Consider the following 23822-nt stretch of genomic DNA (forward strand, 5'->3'; position numbering starts at 1 on the left):
ACACATCTTGTTACAAAGATGGATCATTATGGCTATCCCTAATTTAGAGATGGGAAAAATGAGATGAGAAGGGAAAGGATTTGTCCAGCAACACACAGTGAGTAAGTGGAAGAGCCAGGAATAGAACTTGGGAGGTTTTCCATTAACCAGCAGACCACCTACCCCCAAAATATGTCACGGGCATGCATCCATATTAGTCATTGCCCATAAAAGGTCATTTTTTAAACTTAATGAAGGTTGAAAAATATCATCTGAAGCAAGAAGACATTTTGGCAGGTATGATTCTCTATAATTAAAGAGGCTTAAAAATTGCACACAAATAGCTTAAAGTCTATACACAGTTGCAAACCAAAGCAATTTAAAGCACTGAAAATGTATCTATAGAAAATTATGGTTTATAAACGAATCACAAGGATCCTTATGTGTTGCAGAGCTCCAGGGAAATCAAGGTAAACTTCTCTGAAAGTTGCATTGAACCTAATGAATATCTCATCCTCCCTTATTTGCACTGCACGCCAGCTTTCCAGGAAAAGACACCCCTAACCATAATGCTGATGACTTGCAGTGTGGTAACTAAATTGAACAATGAAGACATTGGCTGCATTTGCCACAAGAATTATTTGCTTCCTATTTCAAGCAAAAATAAATTCAGCTTTTAAAAAAACAAACAAAAACACACACATTAAACGAATGAAGGACTTATAGAGAATGATCCTTAAAATGGAATTTTCTTTCTGGGAAATGTATACACAGTTCATTCATCTGTAACACTTTAAAATTACCCAGGAGCAAATCCCAGCCCAAATCAAAGCTGAACCCAACAAGAGGTTGTGAAAAGATTAGCAAATTAATAGCTTATCAATTCATAGCACTGTACAAAACCTGATTTCTGCCAATATCTTGTTCCCTTTGCACCTTTATACAAGGAAGTTGCAGAACATATTAAACAAACTCCAGAAAGTGTGCCAAAACTTGAAACAAGTTCTGCAGTCTTCATCAACTAGACATCACTTCCTGACTCCTAACTACTCTTCTGCTGGCTATATACATTCGAGTAGGCAATGAAAAGGTGTTTTGGCCCCCAAAAAAACCTTAGGATTTGGACCATTTATTTTATATTCAGGGTATTAAATATCTTGAGAAAGAGTTCAACTGACACTCATTTCTTGTACAGGTAAAATTTTCTACTGCTTTGAAACAGCTCAGTCTACATAGCAAATAAAGTCTCCACTGGGAATTACTGTTATCAAAAACAGAGGTGATCTCTAATATTGCTGCTTGTTTGATAAAGGGGGACAGACATTTCAGGAAAAGTATCTGCATAAGACATGGGGCATTTAGAAGATCCTTTACTGGTGCTATGCTATGGCTAACACAGCTAACTACCTCTCTATCCATTGCAACCAGGCTACAGTGAGTCTCAGAACTTATGTGGACTCTCAAATATGAAGACAACTTTGCTTCCGGTGCCAGCACCAGCCTAAACCGTCGCCTGACTTTTCCTGCTTAACCACAAGCCTCTGTTGTAAAAAAACTTCAAGTTTCTCCCCCCGCTCTCATCCACACACTGCAATGTTTGTATTTATTTCCATCTTACGCTCCAGACAAACCCTTCATTCCACCTCCAAATCCTCTTTTGCACATTTCTTCCAAAGGTCTTTCACCAGGGACCTATGCAAAATTTCCACACCTCCCAATACACCACAGGGATACCCACTGTACTATGCAGTCCGGGAGGTATATTTTTCTACCTGCTCTGGAGGAGATTTTGTAGCCTCCAAGATGAATTCCATGGTGTAACACTGAGTTTCTGTAAAAAGCCGGACAGATGGAAGTTCAAAGCCTCAAAGCTACCTGCTCACATGTGTAACCCGTTGTTCAGCACTGGGTGTGGTCTGCTTCCAGTTAAGGTGTTCAAATATGACAATAAAGCTTTAGTACTACTGGAGTGATGTCATGGCCATAATGGTCCAGGAAATATAAGACACACAAGGATTTTTATGGATATCTTTTATTGGATCAACTACATGGTTGCATTTACACAAGGATTTTTATGGGTATCTTTTATTGGATCAACGACATGGTTGCATTTGTGCTGAGTTCCTCCCCCTCCCGCCCCAAGTTTTTATTTACAATCACATTTTATATTTGAAGTGCCGCTGTGTATTAAAGAAAATACCTTCCATGTCTGCAAGGCAGTGGACAGCTCCAGCCAGTCCAGTTAAAAGTGCGCTTCCTATTCCTAAAGAAAAAGGTATCCACCCTCTCAGTGCCCCACTGCCACATACCCTCTGTCATGCGCGTTTAGATGTGCATACACATACTTAACCAGCATAACAGGGCATTTCGGTTCTTGCCTGCAATGTGAAAACTGGCACTAAACTACAGCATTTTAAGCAGTTGACGTACGTTGGGAGTTTGTATAAATGTGACTAGATTGATGCAGATCCACCTAGACCAATGGTGCCCAACCTTTTTGCCCCATGGGTTAGATTGTCAGTGCCAGGTTCGTCTGCAGGCTGGATCTGGCTGCTGGGCTCGATCCAGTATGAGGCAGGCACAGCAAGGGCCCAATCCACCAGCTACTGTGGGGTGGGGGAAGGGGGTACACAGCCCAGCCCTGATCCTGATGCGGGGCTGGATCCAGGTGCACACAGCTTCCATCGCTCCCTGGCCGCCAACCCCTGGGGATCTCTGCAGGCCAGACGTCATGGTTCTGCAGGCCAGATTTGGCCTGCAGGCCACAGGTTGAGCACCCCTGACCTAAACTCATGTGCTTATTCAATACATCACTTGGTCTGACTTAACACACTAGGGTGCACAGAGAAAATAAAAATTAAATTCAGGTGAGGGTTAAATTATGTCTTCTCCCTGGCTCTTTGGGGTGTAATTTATAGCACTTCAAGTGAATTAAGTGAAGGGGTTAAGGCATCATGCAGAGAAGAATTCACTTACAGCAAAACACAGCTACTTTATGCCTAAATGTGAGGTAGCCATGCAGGGATTAACATGCTTTAATTTATACACATTGACTTTGTACCTTTAAAAAATTCACTTCATCTTCCCCCTTAGTGCCCACATAGACAAGTTCCTATACTGACCTCAGGAGAAAAGGTGTTAGAGTCCAAACCAAGAGTAAGGTGCATCACGTCACCTCTGAGTTTGGCCATTTATCTTCTGAAATTCACTTCTGTTCCATTATGTAAACACTCACCAATGCCCCGATCAGTAAACTGGCAGGAGATAATTTAAGAGCAGTGTGTTTAGCAATACAACACAGCACTCAAGAAGAGCAAGCGTGTCACCTGGACACCATTCTGAAGTTTGCATTTGAACAAACCAACACTGAAGTGTCTGAAAACAAGCTATCCAGCTGTTTCTGAGATGCTAGCAGAGAGCCTGTACAGAATATTGCATCGGGTTACAAAATATTAGCAATCAGCATTTTGGCACGATGTGTCATTCCTCAGTAATGTCCTCTCTCTAACTGTCTCTGTACCAAGAAGTGAAATTTCAACCCTACTATATTCAAAAGCACCTCTCTCATTTCATCTCGCAGAAGACGCGCCGCTCTTTGCTCAGCCAGCTCCATATGTATTCCTACAAGAAAACAACTGGAGTCTGGAATCTGGAAAGCCTGGTGATCTGGACTGGAAGGAAAGAGAAAGCAGCTGTTTTGTGTAACAGCTTCCTCGCTTATAAACTCTTCTCTTTTTCATTCCCCCATTCCGCTACATTTCTAAAAGACGGCTTTGAAACGATGGCAGAAGTGTCCTAATCCGTACAGATGGATGACCAGAGAGTTTGTTACTATACAGTTCATTGACCTCGGTGGGCTCTGTATGAGGTCTTATGGGCAGAACTGAGAGACACAAAGATTGGCAACCTGCTTCATCTGTTTTCAGAGACAGCAGCGATACAAGGATCCCCCATCCTTCCCAGCAGTCTCAGTCTCTATCATCGGCCCAGGCACTAACTAAAAAATTCATGGAAGTCTTGCACTATATATATATCACTTCTTTAAATGTATAGTCAAATTGTCTGAAAGTAACCAACAGCTATTTAGTGACAGAGTTATGCCCATTTAATTTATTCTTGTAAACACTCAACTAATATAAGTAGATCAACTGACTTCATGAATCTTGTTTACAGCATCATAATCTTCACAATGGCAGCATTTTACAATGACACGGGCTAAGATTATGAGGTCATGAGAGAAAGTTAAGAGCGCAAAGAAAAAATCCCAAATCAACAGCACAGTAGTAAAGAAAACCCTTGAGATGTATGAACTACAGGATACAGATTACCTACTAAATTACAGGACCAAAGAAGAGGCCAAGCACAGAGATAGACATTTATGAACAGACAATAAACACACACTTTTATTTTAAAGATGGCTCTAACAGCAGTGGTGCAGTGACAAGTCTGGGTGCCTGGGGCAGTGGCACCTGCCGTGGTCATCCTGCCCGAGTTACATAGCCACCTAATAAGACATTGTGCTTTGATAATTACATGTACAACTTCTTGTGCTGTAAAAATGCACAGATGAAGACAAGTTTGGGAGTATGCATTCAGCATTATGGCACAAATCAATGCAGGAAAGACAAGTGTGAAAAATCCTATAGGCCTATTAGCTTTTTGTTTGGCTCAGCTGCAGTCTGTCAGGGAACTGGGATCTCGTTTTTCTTTTACCTTCAAATTCGCAAATATGCAGCTGACAGTAATAAGTGCCATAGATCGTAATATAATGATCTGCTGAAAACAGGCTAACGACAGTAAATTGAGTAGCAGAAAAGATATCCAAAACAAGAAAGCCAGCCAAAGAAACAACCATGACTTCACCATATCAATACACTCTAATGGGAATAGTTGTACCCTCCGAATCATGAAATGCAACGCTAAATTATATAACTCGTTTACATAGGTTTTGCTAAAAAGAGTAACAGTTGCTAGTCAAGGACTTTTCTGATCATTCACATAGGCAGGAATAGCCAAAAAAAATAAGCTTCTTGTTCATTGGTCTCTTCATTTTCTGAGATAAAGCAGCTCATCTCTAATAAGCAGGAGATATACAGTGATTAAATGGGTTTCCTAAATAGAAAAATGTATTGGCTCTCAGGATTCCTCTCCTAGAAATAAATAATTAGAGAAAGGATTTCAACAGTGAATGGTATAATACCATCCAGAAGTGTGACTTATATTATGCAGTTAACAGCATTAAACAGTTTTATACCACATGCCTTTTTTTTTTTTAAACAGGCTAGTAACTCTTGCTGCTTTTTTTTTTTTTTTTTTTACTGGGGGTAAAAATACACACACACAGCTCGCCTTCCCCTCTCCCCCGCCCGATCTGTCCCATTTGAAGTGGTTTTGGAAACCTTCTAGTAGGCTGCTATGAATAAACTATGCATTAAGTTGTGGAAAAATCATCATTTGGACCAAAGAGTGGGCATTTCACAGTCTCATTTATTTGTCTGGAGCTCTACCATTGCAAATGCTGGCTGAGAACCTGGCTGTATGCAAGGCACACAAAACCTGCCACCCTCCATACTGAAGGACCCAAGAAAAAAAAAGGGGGGAAGGCAAGGACAATGTTGAGGACTTCAATTAGATTGAAGGCAACTTTTTAAGTGGCCCTGCTTTAATGAGCACATTTCATTTGTCAAGGTGACCAGAAATATAAAAGTAATGTACAACTAATAAGAAGCATGCAACAGACTGTTTTATGCTTTGTGTTGCAGTGATAGACTCCAGAAGTCTCCTCCCATATACTGTAATTTAAAAAAAAAGTTTTTAAAAGAAAATTTCTACGTGAGTTACAAATACTAGAGCTGTTGGCTACTAAGCTGTAGGATCAGATCCTCAACTGGGGTCAGCTGGCATTGCATTGCCATTTACATCAGCTAAGCCTGTGGCACATAAGGTCAAAGCCATTTCATTTGGATTTTCTGACTTTATATTTCCTTGTCTCCCCCCTTTCCCAAAGGATGTGGGCATCATCATAGAGCACAGTGAGAAAAACAGCTTTGCCAAAGAAACCTTGTGGATTTTGTGACCAAGTTCATGAACTTGCCAGCTTCAATTCTATATCAAACCTGCATACTTCATTAACCAAAAACTTTACCCACTCAACTGTTTTTTACTCAAAACCGTCCTTAAGTTATCTTTAAAGTTAAGTTCATTAGTAGGGAAAGATATACCAAGATACAACAAGCTGTAGAAAACCTACCTGATCTAAAAACACCACCCTAGAACCAAATTTGCTTCCACTGAACTCAGAAGAGAGATCACACCTCTCAAACTGCATCATCAGGCAAATATGTTCTGTGCATACGAATCCACATACTGAACTATCATGCAGAGACAAACACAGGACCCACATCGACTCATGACTGGCAGCTGGGGAGATCTGACCTTAGAGTCATCATGTGAATAATCATAAGACATTGCTATAACTTCCTGAGCTACCGCAAAGGGAATTTTTATAATATTTCAGAATAAATCTCTTAAGCATGTGGATACCCTTGCAAACTGTGCAGTGGTTTGGTCTGTGCACTCCATTCCACCAGAAAAACAGGTACAAAACATCATGGCAAGGCTCACAATCTAAGCACTGGCACTTGACTGATTATGCCATCGTTCATACCTGGGATCGCAAAGATGCGCACATCACCCGAGCTATGCTAGGAGCTGATGATTACTGAGCCAATCACTGACTCATCTATTTGTTTCTGTCACTCGGACTGGCTCCCATACTTCAGATCCGTGGTGAGACTCTGGAGAAGGCTGAGTATTTGCTACATCTGAGAAGCCATCTCTCACAGAAGGCTGACATCAATGAAGGAAGTGTCACCACAAATGTGCAAGCGTAGCCTTCAGACGCCTGAGGAAGTGGGTGTTTGAAGACTGAGACATCAGATTCAGAACCAATCTCACGGTTTATCAAGCAGTCATGATCTTTACTTGACTGTATGGAGCTGAGACGTGGACAACATACAAGAGACACCTCACTTCTCTGGAGAAGTACCTTCAACACAGTCAGTGAAAGATCCTTCAAATCCAGTGGGAAGACAGGTACACCAATGCTGGCATCCTCTCGCAAGCAAATACTACAAGCATTGAAGCGATGATCATCCAACATCAACTTTGCTGGGCCGGCCACATCATCCAGATGTCCAGCTCCAGACTCCTGAAGCAAGTTTTATACTCCCAGCTCAGTCAAAGCATATATTCAAAGAGGAGGGCAGAGAAAGTGCTTCAAGGACATCCTTCCTCAAGGCCAACTTGAAAAAAATGCAACATCGACATCAACTCCTGTGAGGCTATTGCTCAGCCCAAACGGAGGATGAGTCTGCTGCAAGGATTTCAGTACTTTGAAACCTCACCATGACAACAGGAGATGAAAAAGTTGGAGCAGAAACTGTGTGTCATGGACCGAACCAAGAATCCAGAGTCAGCCACCCCTCACGGAAACAAAGAACCATAGAAAGTTAGGGTGGAAGGGACCTCAGGAGGTCACATCTAGTCCAATCCCCTGCTCACAGCAGGACCATACCCAACTAGATCATCCCAGCCAAAGATCTGTCTAGCTGGATTTTGAAAATCTCCAAGGATGGATCTTCTACCACCTCTTTGGGTAACCTGCTCCAGTGTTTTACTACCCTCCTAGTGAGAAAATTCTTCCTAATATCTAACCTAAGCTTCACTTGCTGCAACTTCAGACCATTGCTCCTTGTTCTGTCATTTGCCACCACTGAGAGCAGTCCAGCTCCATCCTCTTTCGAACCCCCCTTCAGGTAGTTGAAGGCTGCTATTAAATCCCCACTCAGTCTCCTCTTCTCTAGACTAAATAAGCCCAGTTCCCACAGTTATGTGCCCCAGCTCCTTCACCATTTTCATTGCCCTCCACTGGACTCTCTTCAGTTTGTCTACATCTTTTCTGTAGTGGGGGGCCCAAAACTGAACACAGGACTCCAGATGTGGCCTCACCAGTGCTGAATAGAGAGGAATAATCACTTCCCTTGACCTACTGGCAACTTTCCTACCAATGCAGCCCAGGATGCCGTTAGCCATCTTGGCAACGAGGGCAAACTGTTGACTCATATTCAACTTATTGTCCACTGTGACCCCTAGGTCATTTTCTGCAGAGCCGCTGCCCAGCCAGTCAGCCCCGCAGCCTGTACCGGGCATGGGATTGTTCCATCCTAAGTGCAGGACTTCACACCTGTCCTTGATGAACCTCATGAGATATCTTTTGGTCCAATCCTCCAATTTGTCTAGGTCTCTGAATCCTAGCCCTACCCTCCAGCATATCCACTACTCCCCTCAGCTTGGTGTCATCTGCAAACCTGCTGAGGGTGCGCTCTATGCCATCTTCCAAGTTGTTGATGAAGACATTGAACAAAACTGGCACCAGGACCGACCCCTGAAGTGCATCACTTGATACTTCCTGACATTGAGCCATTGATTACTACTCTCTGAGACTCATGCTCCAGCCAGTTTTCTATCCACCTTACAGTCCATTCATCCAGCCCGTATTTCCTTAGCTTGCCCACGAGAATGTTGTGGGAGACAGTATCAAAACCTTGCTAAAATCAAGGCACACCATATCCATTGGTCTTCTGCATTCACAGAGCCCGTCACCTCGTCACAGAAAGCGATCAGGTTGGTCAGGTGCAACTTGCCCTTGGTGAATCCATGCTGCCTGTTCCTAATCGCCGCCTTCTCCTCCAAGTGCTTACAAATGGATTCCTTGCGGATCTGTTCCATGATTTTTCCAGGGACTGAGGTGAGGCTGACTGGTCTGTAGTTCCCTGGATCCTCCTTTTTCCCTTTCTTAAAAATGGACACTTTGTTTAACCTTTTCAAATCATCCAGGACCTCTCCTGATCACCATGAGTTTTCAAAGATGTTGGCCAATGGTTCTGCAATCATATCAACCAACTCCCTCAGCACCCTTGGGTGCATCCCATCCAGCCCCATGGACTTGTACATGTCCAGCTGTTATAAGTAGTCCCTTTCACCACTGAGGGCTGCTCACCAACTCCCCAAACTGTGCTGCCCAGTGCAGTAGTCTGGGAGCTGACCTTGCCTGTGAAGACTGAGGTAAAGAAGGCATTGAGCACTTCAGCCTTTTCTGCATCCTCTGTCACAAGGCTGCCTCCCTCATTCAGTAAGGGACCCACACTTTCCCTGATCCTCCTCTTGCTACTGACATACTTATAGAAACCCTTCTTGTTCCCCTTCACATTCCTTGCTAGCTGCAACTCCAATTGCTCTTTGGCCTTCTTGACTTCATCCCTGCATGCCCGAGCAATGCTCTTATATTGTTCCCCAGATATTTGTCCAAGTTTCCACTTCTTATAAGCTTCCTTTTTCTGATTTAGTTTACTGAAGAGTTCCCTGCTAAGCCAAGCTGGGCTTATGCCATATTCGCTAGTCTTCCTGCACATTGGGATGGTTTGTTCCTGCACTTTCAGTAAGGCTTCTTTAAAGTATAGCCAGCTCTTCTGGACTCCTCTCTCCATGAATCTGGCTTCCCTGGGGATCCTGTCCATGAGTTCCCTGTGTGATTCGAAGTCTGCTTTTCTGAAGCCCTGGGTCCTTACTCTGCTGCTCTCCATCCTTCCTTTCCTCAGGATCCTGAACTCAATCATCTCATGGTCACTGCTACCCAAGTTGCCATCCATTACTAAACTCCCCACTAATTCATCCCTGTTTGTGAGCAGCAGATCAAGAAGACCACAGCCCCTCGTTGGCTGCTCCAGCACTTGCACCAGGAAGTTGTACCCAGTACTCTCCAAAAACTTCCTGGATTGCCTGCACACTATGTTGCCCTTCCACCAGACATGTGCCTGACCATGTGCCTAAATTTGTATTGCAACTCAGGCACAAACACGTGCCTGAGTTGCAACAGAACCTGTGTCCTGGATATGCCTTGTCAGTTATCTTTAGACCCACAGATAAAGCAATCATGGAAGACTATCATCCTTGATTGCGAGGGATTGCTGATGATTATCCAATCATATGGACAACTGTATGTTACACTCATAAAAGCCGCCCAGGGACATATACAGGCAAATTACACCCATACCATAATGAAATTAAAAAATAAATTTATTTGTCCATCAAGAAGAGTATTTACCTATAAAGACAAGCAAAACTTTGAAAAATTAAACCTAATGCTGTAAGTATTATTAGACCCAGGCATCTTTGTGAGGAATATGTGAAGGTATTTGCTGTGAAGAGTTAGCAAGATAGGCCTGCCAAGCACAAAAGTATGCTCTATGCAAGCAGGAACTCCCAATTTATAGCCTCTTTGCAGACCTGTGCTAAGCAAACAGAGGGAAAACGATATTAAGAAATAGCTGGGCTATGCTATAAAGAAAGGCAACATAAAGAAAGGATATGGGCATTTATATTGCAAGGAGGCACCTTACCTTCAAACTTGTGTGGACCCACACCTGGGGAATGTCTTCAAGTGGGTTCTTACTCTCTCTCACTACAAGGGTAGTAAAGCACTAGAACGTGCTACCCGCGGACGTTGTGAAATCTGCATCCTTAAAAACCTCTAGGACCCAGGTAGACAAAGCCTTGGCTCATGACAGTGGGAACGGTTCTGCTTTGAGCAGGGGGACAGACTAGATGACCTCCTGAGGTCCCTTCCAACCCTAATTTCTATGATCGTATGATTCTAAGCATTGTTCTTTATCCCTTGTCCTGCTTAAGCACATAGTGCTCCAAGAGGTACTTTCAACCTGGACTAGCTGACCTGGAATAGAAGTGGGAACCAGACTCTGGGCTCCACCTGCCACTTTACAGTGATGATGCAGTACTGAGTAACAATAGCCTAGTAACACACAAACACGAATGCGGCATGAGTGAGGACACGGTCATTCAGAAGTTACTTTGCAGCATGGCTGGTCATGCATGTTAGTCCAATTTTGGTGCTCAGACTTGGGTGCTAATCAGTCAAATTATCTGCGACAAACACACACCCATAGAGAGGCAAAATACATCTCCTGTGAAATAATGCAACACATTTAACAGAAAAGATGCGTTAATTTAATCTCTCACAATGGCAAAATATCCAAATACATTCACCCTGCAACTAAGAAACCCTGCTGCTGGCCACTGCTGTATGTAAATAGAATTATCAAGTGAGGAGAGACGCATGAATGTTGAAGGACTGTCTCTTGCCAGGAGTTATAAGTCAGTGGAAAGGCTGATGCTTTTCCTGGCAGAGCATGTGTCATTGTTCCAAGGAAAGCTGGTAATCTTCTTACATTTTTCCAAAATGGAATTTAAGGTTACTCCCTGGCAAAGGCAGCCAGACACATGCAGCTGAAACTGCTGCTGCTCATGCTCAGTCATAGCAAAAGCTCATTAAGTTTCTAAGCCACTACTGAATTTGACAATTTTTCAGACAATATTTGAAACTTACTTCTTTTCCTTTTAAATCCCCACACTTTTACTACCTCCTTGGAGTCTGTCCTCTCATTAATTTACAATGTTTGTGCAACTTAGCAAATCAGACAAGTTAAAACCACAGTACAAATGCCACCTTTATACACTGCTCTGGAATGCACATATTGGGTGAAAAGTATGTCTGATGGCCATGAGCAAGAAATATGAAGCTAATTTTTCTTGTGAAATATTTCTTTGCCCAAATAAAAAAACCCCAAAGCCAAAAAGTCCTTGGGTGAAATCCTACAGCACTGTGGAGTCTTAACTCTGTATAAACTCCTGGGAGGTTGGGTCAGTGCTAGGCCTGACAAAAGGACTACGATATTTTGAGGGCATGCACAGTGCTTCTGTAGCAACCGCTGGGAGGCACCCCTCCTAATCTGGCCCTCATCTTGGAAATGAAGCAGTAAATCTACCCTCAGGGCACCCCCTGCCACCTCTCTCAAGAAAGCTAGAGATACAGGTCTCAAGAACAGAGGCATGGGGCACCTCTGAGTTGGCTTCACTGCCTCATTTTCAGGACTAGTGCACACGGAATAGGAGCAAGAAGGGAGCCTGTATTTGAGAGGGATGCTACCCTGGAGCTCCATGGAAGTGGAGCAAGCATCCTCTTTGCCACTACACACTTAACTTCCATCACTGTACATCATGTAGTTTAATTATAAAAGGGATACAGGTTTCCCTTGCTTTACGCTGTACATATGTTCCTGGAAAACGGCGCATAAATCAAATTTGCATGAAGGGAACCCACTTCACAATGTAACAAACAGGGATACATTCCAAGACCTCGACTGTACTGACCCCCAGACCCATTTCTACCACTTTTACAAGACCGTTTTGGTACTCACCAACAGCAAACAGCACACACAAGCACACTATCATACACACTATCATAATGGGGATGGCAACTACAGAAACACATGTCGCAGGCAACGAGCGTGGCGCACAGATCTACGCAGGAGACTATATTTTGGTGCGCGTCACTCCCACAATGCACCTGACTACGGGCTTCCACCACACCAATCGCATAAGAGTGAATTTACCTTGCATATAACACATTTTTGGTATAAAAAGAGCCATCGTATACGAGTGAATTTGCACATACAGAACCCGCATAAAGTGAGGGGAACCTGTAGCAGTCATTTATGTATACTGCACCACCCCATCAGATACGTAGCGTGCTCGGCTTCCACCATGGACTTCAACTATAATGACAGCGCTTGTCACCTTTCACTATTGGGCCCTTACAAATAAATTGAAACAAAGCTTTAATCATACACAGACGTGAGGCCAAATGCACTCTTTATGTTATTACAACGAAATCTCAGAGATCAGATGCACAAGCTCAGCCTAGAAACAGAAGCTATTACCACCATCTCTTTTCAATTCCAGACTCGCCCAGAAGCAATAGGCAGTAATTTCACTATCTTCTAAATTACTCCACTGCCTCAAACACCATTTAATCTCAGTTTAGCACATTGAGTCAATTACCTACATTTATTTTTCTTTTAACGATGCTCATTCTAAAAGTGGGTTTTGCTAAATTTGCATGTGCTGTTTTATTACAAGCGCCGTTTCGGGTAGAAGAGCCCTTCTCCTACTGGGGAAAACTTTCCAATACATAATATTTACAGCATAAATTCATTCACCCAGACTTTTGACAGAATTTATCTTGCCAAATCTACTAATTTGACTCCCACGCAGCCCATCTCCGCCTACCTGCTCCTGCCATAATGTCTTAATATCAAACCTATGTCTGCAGAGCAGGGAAAGTACATCTGTTACAACGTATTCTTTACCCAAGCACAAACACCTCAAATAATGACCAAAGGGAAAACGGAAAAGAACTGTTCAAAGAATATATACATTCACATCTTAACTGCCATTTGAAAACATCCCTTCCTTTAAGAGCTTACAAGAACTGGTCAGTAACAGCCAGGAACAAGCACGCAGAAGGCAACAAAAGAACCAAGAAACCAAACAAAATGGCTCCTGTAATTTAGCAGAGATTAGCCAAAAGTAACAAAAGCCAAACAAGCGGAGGCAAACGATCCACCTGTACCTATAAACTCGGGGTGCAAACAGAAGTTATGTTTGTTACACGACTGGCCCCCTGAAAGCACTCTACAGCTATGCTGTGACACGTGCATGGCTGCAGAACACGTTTAAAGTGGCCACTCACACGACAAATTAACCCTCATCAAATGAGGGATTAGATGAAGGCATGGTGGAGTGCCTTAGGGAATTTGTCTTAATCTAGGCTTAATCTGTCATGCAATCAAGGCTGGGCTGGGCTGGAAAGAAAGGGGAGTGAGCTACGGCTGGGGTTTGCATGGCCTGAGGGGGAGGGGAACTGGGTGGACTGGAGTCCCCCCCACCTTGCAGCCGCCCTCAGCCCCACCCCTTTGAACTCAGGCCAGGCAAACCCCAGCTGGCAGCTTTTTCCCCCTTCCCCATCCTTTCCTGTGAACAACCACAGAGTGTGTGTGGGGGGATGGACGGGACAGGGACGGGACACTAGCTCGTGGTGCTTTACATAAAGCACCATGAGTTAGAGTGGGGGCCTACACATCTGTCACCACCCTGAGACCACAAGCATCACAAACCATCCATAGGCAACCAATGGAGCCTTTACCTTGTTGCAACATGAGCTTGCTACTACCACCCTTATCATCATGGCAAGGGACATGCAAGCAACATTGTTCATCAGTTGCCCCCTTTTGTTTTGCACGTGCATGACACATCTGTGTATAAGCATCTCAAGGATCAATCTGCTCAGGCCCCATTAGTTTACTAAGTGCTGCTATTTTGGTTAGTTATAAATTCAATAGTGTGGTTGTATTTTTAATCCAGATACCACCACATCTCTTATGTAAAGGCTGAGAGCATTCAAAAGATGTTTTCTATTCATTGCTTTTAAACAGCTGTTAGGATGATGCAGTAAAGCCTCCAATAGAAAATGCCTCTAGAATATACTAGAAGAGGTATTATGATACAACAGCAGTCCCGTGAGTTGTATGAAATTAAATTGTGGCCTATGCCCCTTTCCTAATGCACACTGAGACAGGGGAATGTCATGTCCTCTACACACCTTCTTCTAGGTAACTGAAAGCTCTAAACAAGCTGGTAAAAATAGGGGAAAATCTGTTTTTCCCCTAATTCCTTCCAATTTTTTTCTCCCTTTGTTAGATGCAAAAATAGCCAGCAGCATTATCTGATGGAAGCGTGATTCTTAAGAGTGTCTTTAACTGCAAAATGAAATGCTACCTTCAATTGTGAATGGACAGAACCAATGGAGAACTGCAGGTCTCTGAGATGCTGCCACGCACGTGGATCCCACCATAAGTACACACATACCTCATGCACACAAAATCAGCATCCATCATGCTGCCGTGTGCTCCTATGAAGGGGTATAAAAGCAGAGTGGTTACAACACTCCTTTAACTCCCTCCCAGTTCAAAGCCTATGGTCACTGGGGACTCCAAAAAGGTGAGGATGAAAGGTGGGTCACAGATCTGCGCTGACTGAAGCATCTTAAAGCACAGTCATTCTGTGACAATTATTTGTTCTGTCCTCTTCAAGTATGTATCTAAGTGGGTGCCTAATAAGTACCATCCCCACTCCCCACCCCCAAATGGTGGGAATGAGGAGTTCCAGTTACATCAGTTCAATGGTGATTCAAGTACTCAAGAATCTGGAATCTGACCTGGCAGGTTACATCAAGGCATAATTTTTGATAAAGCTTGGTAGGCTATATTACATTGTTCCCTCCCATATTTCTGCTACTGGCATATTAATTGAGCAGGTAGACCATGCTGATTGTGCTGGGGTGAACTGGAAGGGAATGTCAGTTAGTGGGTAACATAATAAAATATCTAATAATATCCATTTTAATAGTCTCTGTGAAAAGATAGCTGGGCCTAGAAAACATCTGGCTGAGGCAGGAAACAGGGCAACAATCAGGTTTGTTCTTTAGAATATAATAAAATACAGCCCAGGAACTAGTAAGCATCTGTAATTTAATCTCTCCCAGGGTCAAGTGTGGTTTTGGGTATGCTGATAGACTGAGGCAAATGAAAATCCAAGACATTTCTGGTAATGAACTTTAGATGAGGTCTAAGCACTACTTGGTCCCACTGGAATGCTGTTGGGGAGATGAGAGAAGCAGAAATGTGCAGCTAAGGTCACCTTGCTGGGGTCACCTGACCCCAATTGTCTTTCCTGGTTGGTGCAGGGGGGCTGGACTCTATGATCTCCTGAGGTTCCTTCCAGCCTCACAGTCTACGAATCCAGCTTGCTCACTCTCATGGCTACAGTGATAGCCCCAAAGAAAACCAGTTTCAAAGTGAGGTGATGGGAGAGGCTTGAACAAAGGCTTCTTAAATCTCAGGGAGGCTAAAACTGAGGCCCCCAGGAAGGTTTTCTGACCAGAGAACAATTATGTAAAAGTCCCTGAAGAAACTCTGATGCCATGGAGTATGAATGCCACACAGGCCAGTCAAATGCCCACTTCTCACAGGACAATCACTCCCTCTTGGATCTCACAGTTCTATCTTCAAAGGGAACTTACAAAACACCTTTTGTAGACAAGCCTACAAACTTCACTTCATAAATCTGGGGGATACAAAAAATTATGGACCTAATATAGACCTTGGATTTATGACACATTATAACCTGCTTGACATATGACATACCAGGTAACCTGTCTCAAGCTGACCACTTGCATTCCTTCACACATTTCCCTTCCTTCTCCCCTCTCCTCCCAGCTCTATCCACTGTCTTCCAAACTTCCACTCACTTGCCTTTTCACAGACTTCTTGTTATACTTTAGCTTCTTTTCTACCTTGGAGAACACCTAACACCAGCATAGTCTCCCAATGTCTGAAGAAGTGTGTTTGTGCCCAAAAGCTTGCAAAGAACATTTTTCTAACTATTTAGTTAGTCTAAAAAAAAGATAGCACATCTACCCAAAAAACCTTGTGAAGCTAATTGGAAGGTGCTTGCCAGGCTTCATCTTGCTGCTATAGGCAGTAGAAAGACTCAGGCCTCTCCATCCTTTGCATCCCTAAACAGAAGCCTGAGGTGGTATGCATGACATGCATGCTTCTGCTGGCTGCTGTTATTCAAAAAAATCTGATCTCATATGCCTGAAGCACACGCACACCAACAACAGGATCAGTAACGACACATATTCAAAGCAGAAAGCAGGATTATACACAGGAATAAGCTATAACAATTTGGTCTGAAGAACTGTCACTGCTGGTGATGATCAGAGATCCAAATTTTCTGTCTGTTGTGGAAAAATGCAGATTTTCTCCTTTAACAAAGAAAAACGCTGATTTTCTCTTAATTTTTTCTTTAAAAAGAAAATCATGGATTTTCCCCTTTAAAGGAGGAAAAAACCCAGGAAACTATGGGTTTCCCCTTGAAAGCTAGCAGAATTCCAGCCTGCAAGGGGCTTCTTGAGGCTGGCGGAAGCAGGAAGAAAGCAATCAGGCAGAGGGACCACATGTATGTGCATGCGCACACATGCACGGGACAGCTAGGCAGTGTAGAGAGTAGCTCCTGCAGTTCCCTCCAGGTAAGTCTAAGGGGGCAGAAGGGAAGGGCCACAGGACATGCATTTGAGGGGAGGGAGGGAGGCACAGGTGATGCAGTGGAGGGGCAGGTGGAGCATGTGCCCCACAAGATTTCTGCGCCCCTAGCAGGGCATTGGGCTGCAGCCAGGTCAGACCAGCTCCAAGCAAGTACTGCCTCCACCACCCAGCAGGTAGGACCTGATGTGGGAGGGTGTGATGTACCACCATGGCCACCAAGGTGAGGCACCCCCTGCTCGCCAGCACTGGTGGGATCACAACTCCACACTGCCATCACTGCCACTGCTGTGCCTCACCACAGCGGTGCCACGCTCCCTCCCACCTGCTGGGCTGCAGAGGCAGCTCCTGCTGGAGCTGGTTTGGCCCAGCTGCAGCCCCATGCCATGCACTCTGTTGTGGGTGCAGAAATCTCGGGGGGGGGTACATGCCCCCACTGCCATGTTGCCTGTGTCCCTCTGCCTTCCCCACACACCCACTCCCTTTCTCACACACTGGGGGAGCTGTGGGCTGTGGGTTAGGAGTGAGGGGCATCAGCAGGGCTCGGGGGGGCTGCGGGGTCATGAGTGAGGAACAATGACATGGGCAGGGACAGAGCACCGGCATGATCAGGGCTGTTTGATGCCACAGAGCAGTGGTGGGGACAGCCACAGCTGGACCCACGTCCTGGTGAGTGAAGAGGGCAGAAGCAGCTTTGATTTTCCGTGACTGAAAAAAACTAAATCAAATGCCAAACTGTATAGATACTTAGAATTTATTTTAATATAATGATTGAGGCACTAAGACTTCCAGATATCAATAAAACATTGTGTGCAACTGGTACTATATGTATATAGTGGTGTTTCATTTTAATCATGGAAAAATGTGGATTTGGGGATTTTTATCAGAGAATCTGGGATTTTAAACAGAGAGAACCAGGATCCCTGGTGATGACACGTTTGCAAAGAACTCATCTTAAATTTCAGATCTCATATCTAGGATACACTTTTCTACTTGTAAGCTGAGCATATTCGGATCTGAAAATTATTGAGAGACAACTCCATAAAACCACATCATAAGATCCATTTTCAGAGCAGACCTGTATTAAGTTGTAACAACTTTCTTGTATGGTTTTGTGATTCCATTTCTAAATATGTAAGAAGAAAAAATCCTCCTAAGAATAGAATTGCTCATAAAAAGTCACCTGTTGATGCTGCCCATTGTTAGATGTAATTTTCCAGTTACAGTCAATGAGGGGCTGGCTTCAAAGCTTGAAAACAGAATGTTGTCATATGGTTAAAATATCTGACATTCAGAAAAACAAAAATTACAGACTCAGAGCACAGCCTTAGGCACTATATTTGCTGAACGGCTGAGTATGTACCATAATGATTTCTCCGTAAGCTGCATGCCACCTGTGGGTTTCCTAGATGGAACTGCCACTGCCTTCCATTCTGTATTAATTTGCCTACTGAGAAGCTGCTTCTTCACAAACCAGAATATATAGCAGGTGCGACCATTGACGATGCTGAAGCCGTAGCCTACTTAATACATATAGCCAAGGTAAGGCCTATAGACTAGAATCTGCTTCTTTCTTTGACCAGTTAAACTTGCCTGTGCCTTTTAGGTCTGAACTTAAGCTTATTCCTTTTTCTGGAAAGTTTGACAAAGCACTGGGCAAAACGCAAGGGTGAGAGGAGATGCTTCTGATGAGGCTATGTGTTGCCAGTACATTTTGGATGTTTTAATTTTTTTCCTGGAACCCTAGAAACCCCCATTTCTAGTCCTTTTGGTTTCAGGGAAAATTGGGAAACATGACATAAGTGCATCTTAAAAGCTTAAGAGCCTGGAAGCAAACAAAGAGAAGCCAGTGTTTATTCCAGTCCTCTCTCCTCAGTTCGAAACAAGCACTAACAGCAAAAGCACAGTTTTGCCAGCACAGCTATATATACACTGGGGACTTTCATGGGCACAGCTCTGACTGTGACGAATCACACCACTGACAGACACGCAGCTATGCCAACAAAAGTCTGCATGTAGATTTGGCCTTTGAGACACGCAGATAACCATCCACACTGTCGCCATTATGGCACGTTGTTGATTAAGTTATATTTTTGCCCTGATGAAAAAACAGAACATTTCACTCTGAGAAAGAAGGAAAGTGGGGGAGGGACACAATGTCTTATATAGTAGCCACTGCATTTTCATGATGAGATACTTGAGTGCTGACATCCCTCAAAGATTATCACATCGGTTCTGCGGGAGGAAAGCAACCATCATTTCATTGCCCATAGCCCCATGTGATCTGCTCTGCAGACATCAGGACTTCCAGAGGAAGTAAAGAAAGCAATAAGAATAATGCAGCCAAAAAGAAATTAAAATTTTCTCCAGGTATAAGCGTAGAAAATGAAAAATAATTTTCCGTAAAACAAGGTATTGTATCATTGAACTATGTCCCTGATAAAAGCAATTGCAAGCATATGTTAAATACTCAAGGATATAAAATTGCATTCATTTCATATTGGTGAGAAAGGTTTAATTGCAAACATTACAGCACTTCTAGAGACACCTCCTGGTACAATACACTAGGTCCCAACTGTACGTCTTCTTTTCTGGTTTTATTTTAATAAGAGTATTTTTATGGAAGCTGCCTTTCAAATAAATCAGGAAAGCAATGTGCTATGGAGGTCACAGGGGAATTTTTAAAAAATCTTTATCTCGCTAATTCCCACTCTTGAGATTTCATTGCGACTGTTTCGATATTCGTTATTTTTCCAGAAGCCCCCGAACAGAGGCGAGTGACAATTCAAAGCCTTCAAAGTGTGAAAACATGACACTGGTGCATCACAATGAACCAGGCCCCAAATAAAGAAAGCTCACACAATTTATGCACTTTTAAGTTTTGCATTTTGAAGCCAATCTCCTGATTCTTGAGCCGCTGGGACTGGTAACGCTGCCTGCCTGCAGGGCAACCCATTCAATCTTCCGAAAGTGTTTAGCTGAGAGTAGCGTGGAGACACGGCTCCTGCTCCTGAGGCTGATGCAGAAAAATGCAAGCAGGACTCAGGATGGAGGAAAAGGAGCTTCAGTGTTTAAGGATTTCACATCATCTTTGTCCTTACTGCGCTTGTAAGAATGGTAAGGTCCTTTACTGTCGTATAATTTGTATCACAGTGTCCCTTTAAGCTAGCGTGATGGGAAATGCATCATCTCAAATGAAAATCAAATATGTGGCTCAAGCATCACTCAGCCCAATCCTTCCATCCAGAGCTATAAGGGCATTTAAAAGGTCTCCGCAGCCCGGGTATGACGGGACTGGATCGCTACCCCAGGTGAAAGTGAGAAGAGGGAGAGCAGGCTCTCCAGAAGCAAATAGGCAGGGCCTATGAGCAGGGCCTTAACTCCACCCCCTCTGAGCAAAAGCCAACCGAGCCGAGTCGCCACAAACGGGAAGGCAATACCCTGGAAAAGGCTGCAGTAACTACTACCCACCTCACCAGGAACAAGGGGCAATTCTCGAGTCCTTCCCCAAACTCCTCCCGGGAGTGGTGTATTTATTTGCACATCTGCCAGCTCCAGCTAACCCTAACCAAACTACAGTAGCTGTAAAATAGCAGGATTTTTAAAAGCCAACCGCTAAAGAGTGAAGTTTGTATTCCTAAAAAGTGCAGGAGCCTGCTGGGTGAATTATTTACTGGCTCCGAATGAAAAGTTTGTTCACAATCCTACGGAAAGATTTATCCACCTCTCTTAGGTTTCTCTGCGTGGCATCTACAACTGGAATTACACATCCCTGTGGCGTATTCAGTAGCTGAACAGTCAGAAGATGTTTATTAAATTCTTTGTGTGGAGCGAATGTGCACTCTCCCGCTATATATCACTGTATTGCAATGACTGTTTTCATGGGCACGGACAGGAAGGGGAAAGATTAGCGAAGGAAGAAAATATCACTACATTTCAATCAGTTTCACCAAAAACTCATGTACGTCCTACTTCCTAACGAGGATATGTTGTGTGCGTGTTATAAGCAACAATTAAGAGCAAGCATAACATGGCACATAAAATGCAACAAATGCTTTGTATTATTACTCTCTGGTTTCTCTAATAGACATTAATGAATTCACTGTAAGTTAACAATTTTAAAAAAACAAATCAGCCCATTTGTTGAATAGGGTGAGAAACACAAACATTAACTTTTTTTCCCCCAAGTTAACCCCTTCCTTCACAGTAATTCTGTTACAATGACTTCCTCAGTGTATAAAACCTAACAAAAGGCCAAAGGTTAATCCCTGTGAGGGTGGGGAAATCTGATCATTTTGTCATCGGTTTTAAAGGCTGCAAAGCAACAGATTTTACACAAAAGCTCCTTCCAGCAACATCTGAGAGCTCTGCACAGAAAACACCGCCTGCTAAGCTGGAGTCTCTTTCATTTACTTTATCTTCCTGTTACCATTTGATGCCAGGCTTCACTCATTTCCCCGACTCTTGGTAAAATTCAATTTTTCAATATTAAAAAAAATAAATAAATAAAAGGATTGTTTATAAAACGAACAGGATCTCTGCAAGTCTGTACTCTACTTACCCCTGCTACAATGATCTATTCTTTCCATGGATGAAATCCCTAGCCAAGGCCTAACAGTTCCAGGTCTCTCCTTAGTCTCCCAGCAGCTAATTGAAAAAACCTTCCAGGCATCAGCTCCGAAACGCAAGAACTCCAGCCTAGCAAAATCAAATTAAATTCCCCACATTCGGTTCACTCACTCTCCCCTTTTCCTGGTGCCGGTGCTCTTTCAGATGAATGTGCCTATGAATAGCATTTAAGATCTCCCTCCGTAGCCCCGTTAGCCGTTTCCACACTGCCCATTTCATGCTCAATTTGCACTGTAGAGAAATCAGTGGTGTTCCTTTCTCTCTCTCTCGCTCTCATTGGAAAGGTCCCACAAGACAAGCCGTGGAGCTTAACAAGAGCCAAGAGAAACAGAGAGGGAGGGAATGCATGCAGGGATTGTGTTCAAGCTAGGCATGAAAGTCTGCTGCTACAGCTCAAAAGGGAAAAAAAAAAGAAAAGAAAAAAAAAGTGACAGCAAACTGCCATCACATGCCTGAAACACAGCACTGTTTAACGCCAGCTGATTTTGGAGTCTTCCTTCTCTTCCATTGCTATCAAACTGCCCAGACTTCCAGCTGCATGAAATCCCAGCGTAAGCAAGCATGCTGCACAGAGTGCAGGTCAGGGCAGGATCTTCTCCTTAATGTTTGGAATATGATAATTCTGTTCCCCATGCAGATTGCTAAGGATAATAAGTAAGATTCGGAAGAGGAAGAAAGAATCTGCTGCTGAAGTCTCCCAGCAGAAGCCAGGACTGCCCTATTCAAGTAATTACCTGAATGTGTTTTTATTACTGTGTTAGTTTGTACAAGGACTCTGTGTTATCACCATGGAATGAGAAATGCCTAAGTGCTTGCAAATCAAATTACAGGTCATATTCACTGCTGTGATTTGATCATTCCGCACCCAGGTGCAGATATATTATTAAAGGGAAAACATTTCCTTCCCTTCCAGCCAACAATTTTGGTCTTAGTTTTAAGTGCATCTGATAAGTCAACTGTCCAAAGAACCACCAGTTCCACTGAAGATTATATTATATTGTTATTGCAGCAGGGTCCAGAATGCCAGGAACCAGTTAATGAGCTTCTTAACACTATTACCAGCATTTCCATTGTGAGCAGCAGCACTTCACAATGTATTAAGGATGCAAGTGGTTCTAATATTATCCAGTGTATCCATGCATGTCATTTTTGCTCTATAAAAGGGAAGAAAATGCAGATAGCTCTTCCCATACTTGTCACTGTGGCAATTACAAATTCCCAGGGTAAAATGGAATTTTACCTAAAGTAATTTTGTCTAACGGCTGTGTCAAGCAGGTCTTTGGACAAATTACAATTTAATTCTTTTAGTTTAATCCAAAATTACCTAGGGTGTCATGCAAGAAAGAGTTAAAGCAGTTCTCAGAAAGAGTTAAATCAGTTCTTAGAAGTTGCTAGGTTACAGTATCTTCCTTCATGCCACCGATGAGCCAATGGGTGGTGATTCTGATGATGTCACGGTTCTCTCTCGTGTTTCATTAGTTGAGTATGTTGTTTTTCTATAGGTTGTGGAAGAGCTGAGTGGCTAGAGCTCTGGATTAAACTGGAATTGGCTTCCATTCAGTTTGCTCATATAGTTTAATTTAACTCTTAATGAAAGCAGCCACATTTTAATTTTCTGGGTCTTCTTCAGCAGAAGGTGCTCTCCTGTACCACGCGCCCACCAGGTTCGTGGAAGCTGTGTGGCTAGAATAATCACCTAAATTACCTCGAGGCTAGCTTTGTTCTCTGTACCGTGCCTAAATCTGTCCTTCAAGAACATATTGAACAGCAAGTACAAAGTGCAGGAGTGTAAAAGGCTTTCTCACCAAGAGTTTGTGGATGGCATCACAAGTAGTGAATGAGGAGAGAGTTATGCAGCCAGCCCAAATTTATGCTCTGAAAAGTCTTTATACACCTTATAGAAAAAAAGCCCAAAGTCTTTTAGAAACTTCTCAACCTTTCTTCAACAAAAAACGGAAACAGAAAATACAGAAAAATGAAACTAAAATACCTCCAAAACTAGTTTTGCAGGATGATAAGCACATCAAAAGTTTGAAGGCTCTGCATGTCCCGTGGGAGAATTGTCTCTTTCCAAAGGGACAAATCCTCCGTTTCTAGCAAGGCTAAGAGACATTCACCATTAACACTGTAATA

At 43.2% G+C, this 23822-nt stretch overlaps 1 protein-coding gene across 6 annotated transcripts in view; it reads right to left on the reverse strand.

Annotated features, from left to right (window-relative positions):
- ARHGAP32 (Rho GTPase activating protein 32) overlaps positions 1 to 23822 on the reverse strand; it is a 470146-nt gene that overhangs the window by 154433 nt on the left and 291891 nt on the right. Inside the window, exon 1 of one of the 6 annotated variants that reach the window (XM_059719725.1) lies at positions 21801 to 22129. The exons of the other annotated variants lie outside the window; for them this stretch is intronic. Coding sequence (XP_059575708.1) covers positions 21801 to 21908 — 108 coding nt within the window. The 5' untranslated portion in view covers positions 21909 to 22129. Of the gene's footprint in view, positions 1 to 21800; positions 22130 to 23822 lie in introns of those variants that run through there. 6 annotated transcript variants of the gene reach the window in all.

The sequence above is a fragment of the Alligator mississippiensis genome, chromosome 16 (genome assembly GCF_030867095.1).
Source record: "Alligator mississippiensis isolate rAllMis1 chromosome 16, rAllMis1, whole genome shotgun sequence".
Lineage (NCBI taxonomy): Eukaryota > Metazoa > Chordata > Crocodylia > Alligatoridae > Alligator > Alligator mississippiensis.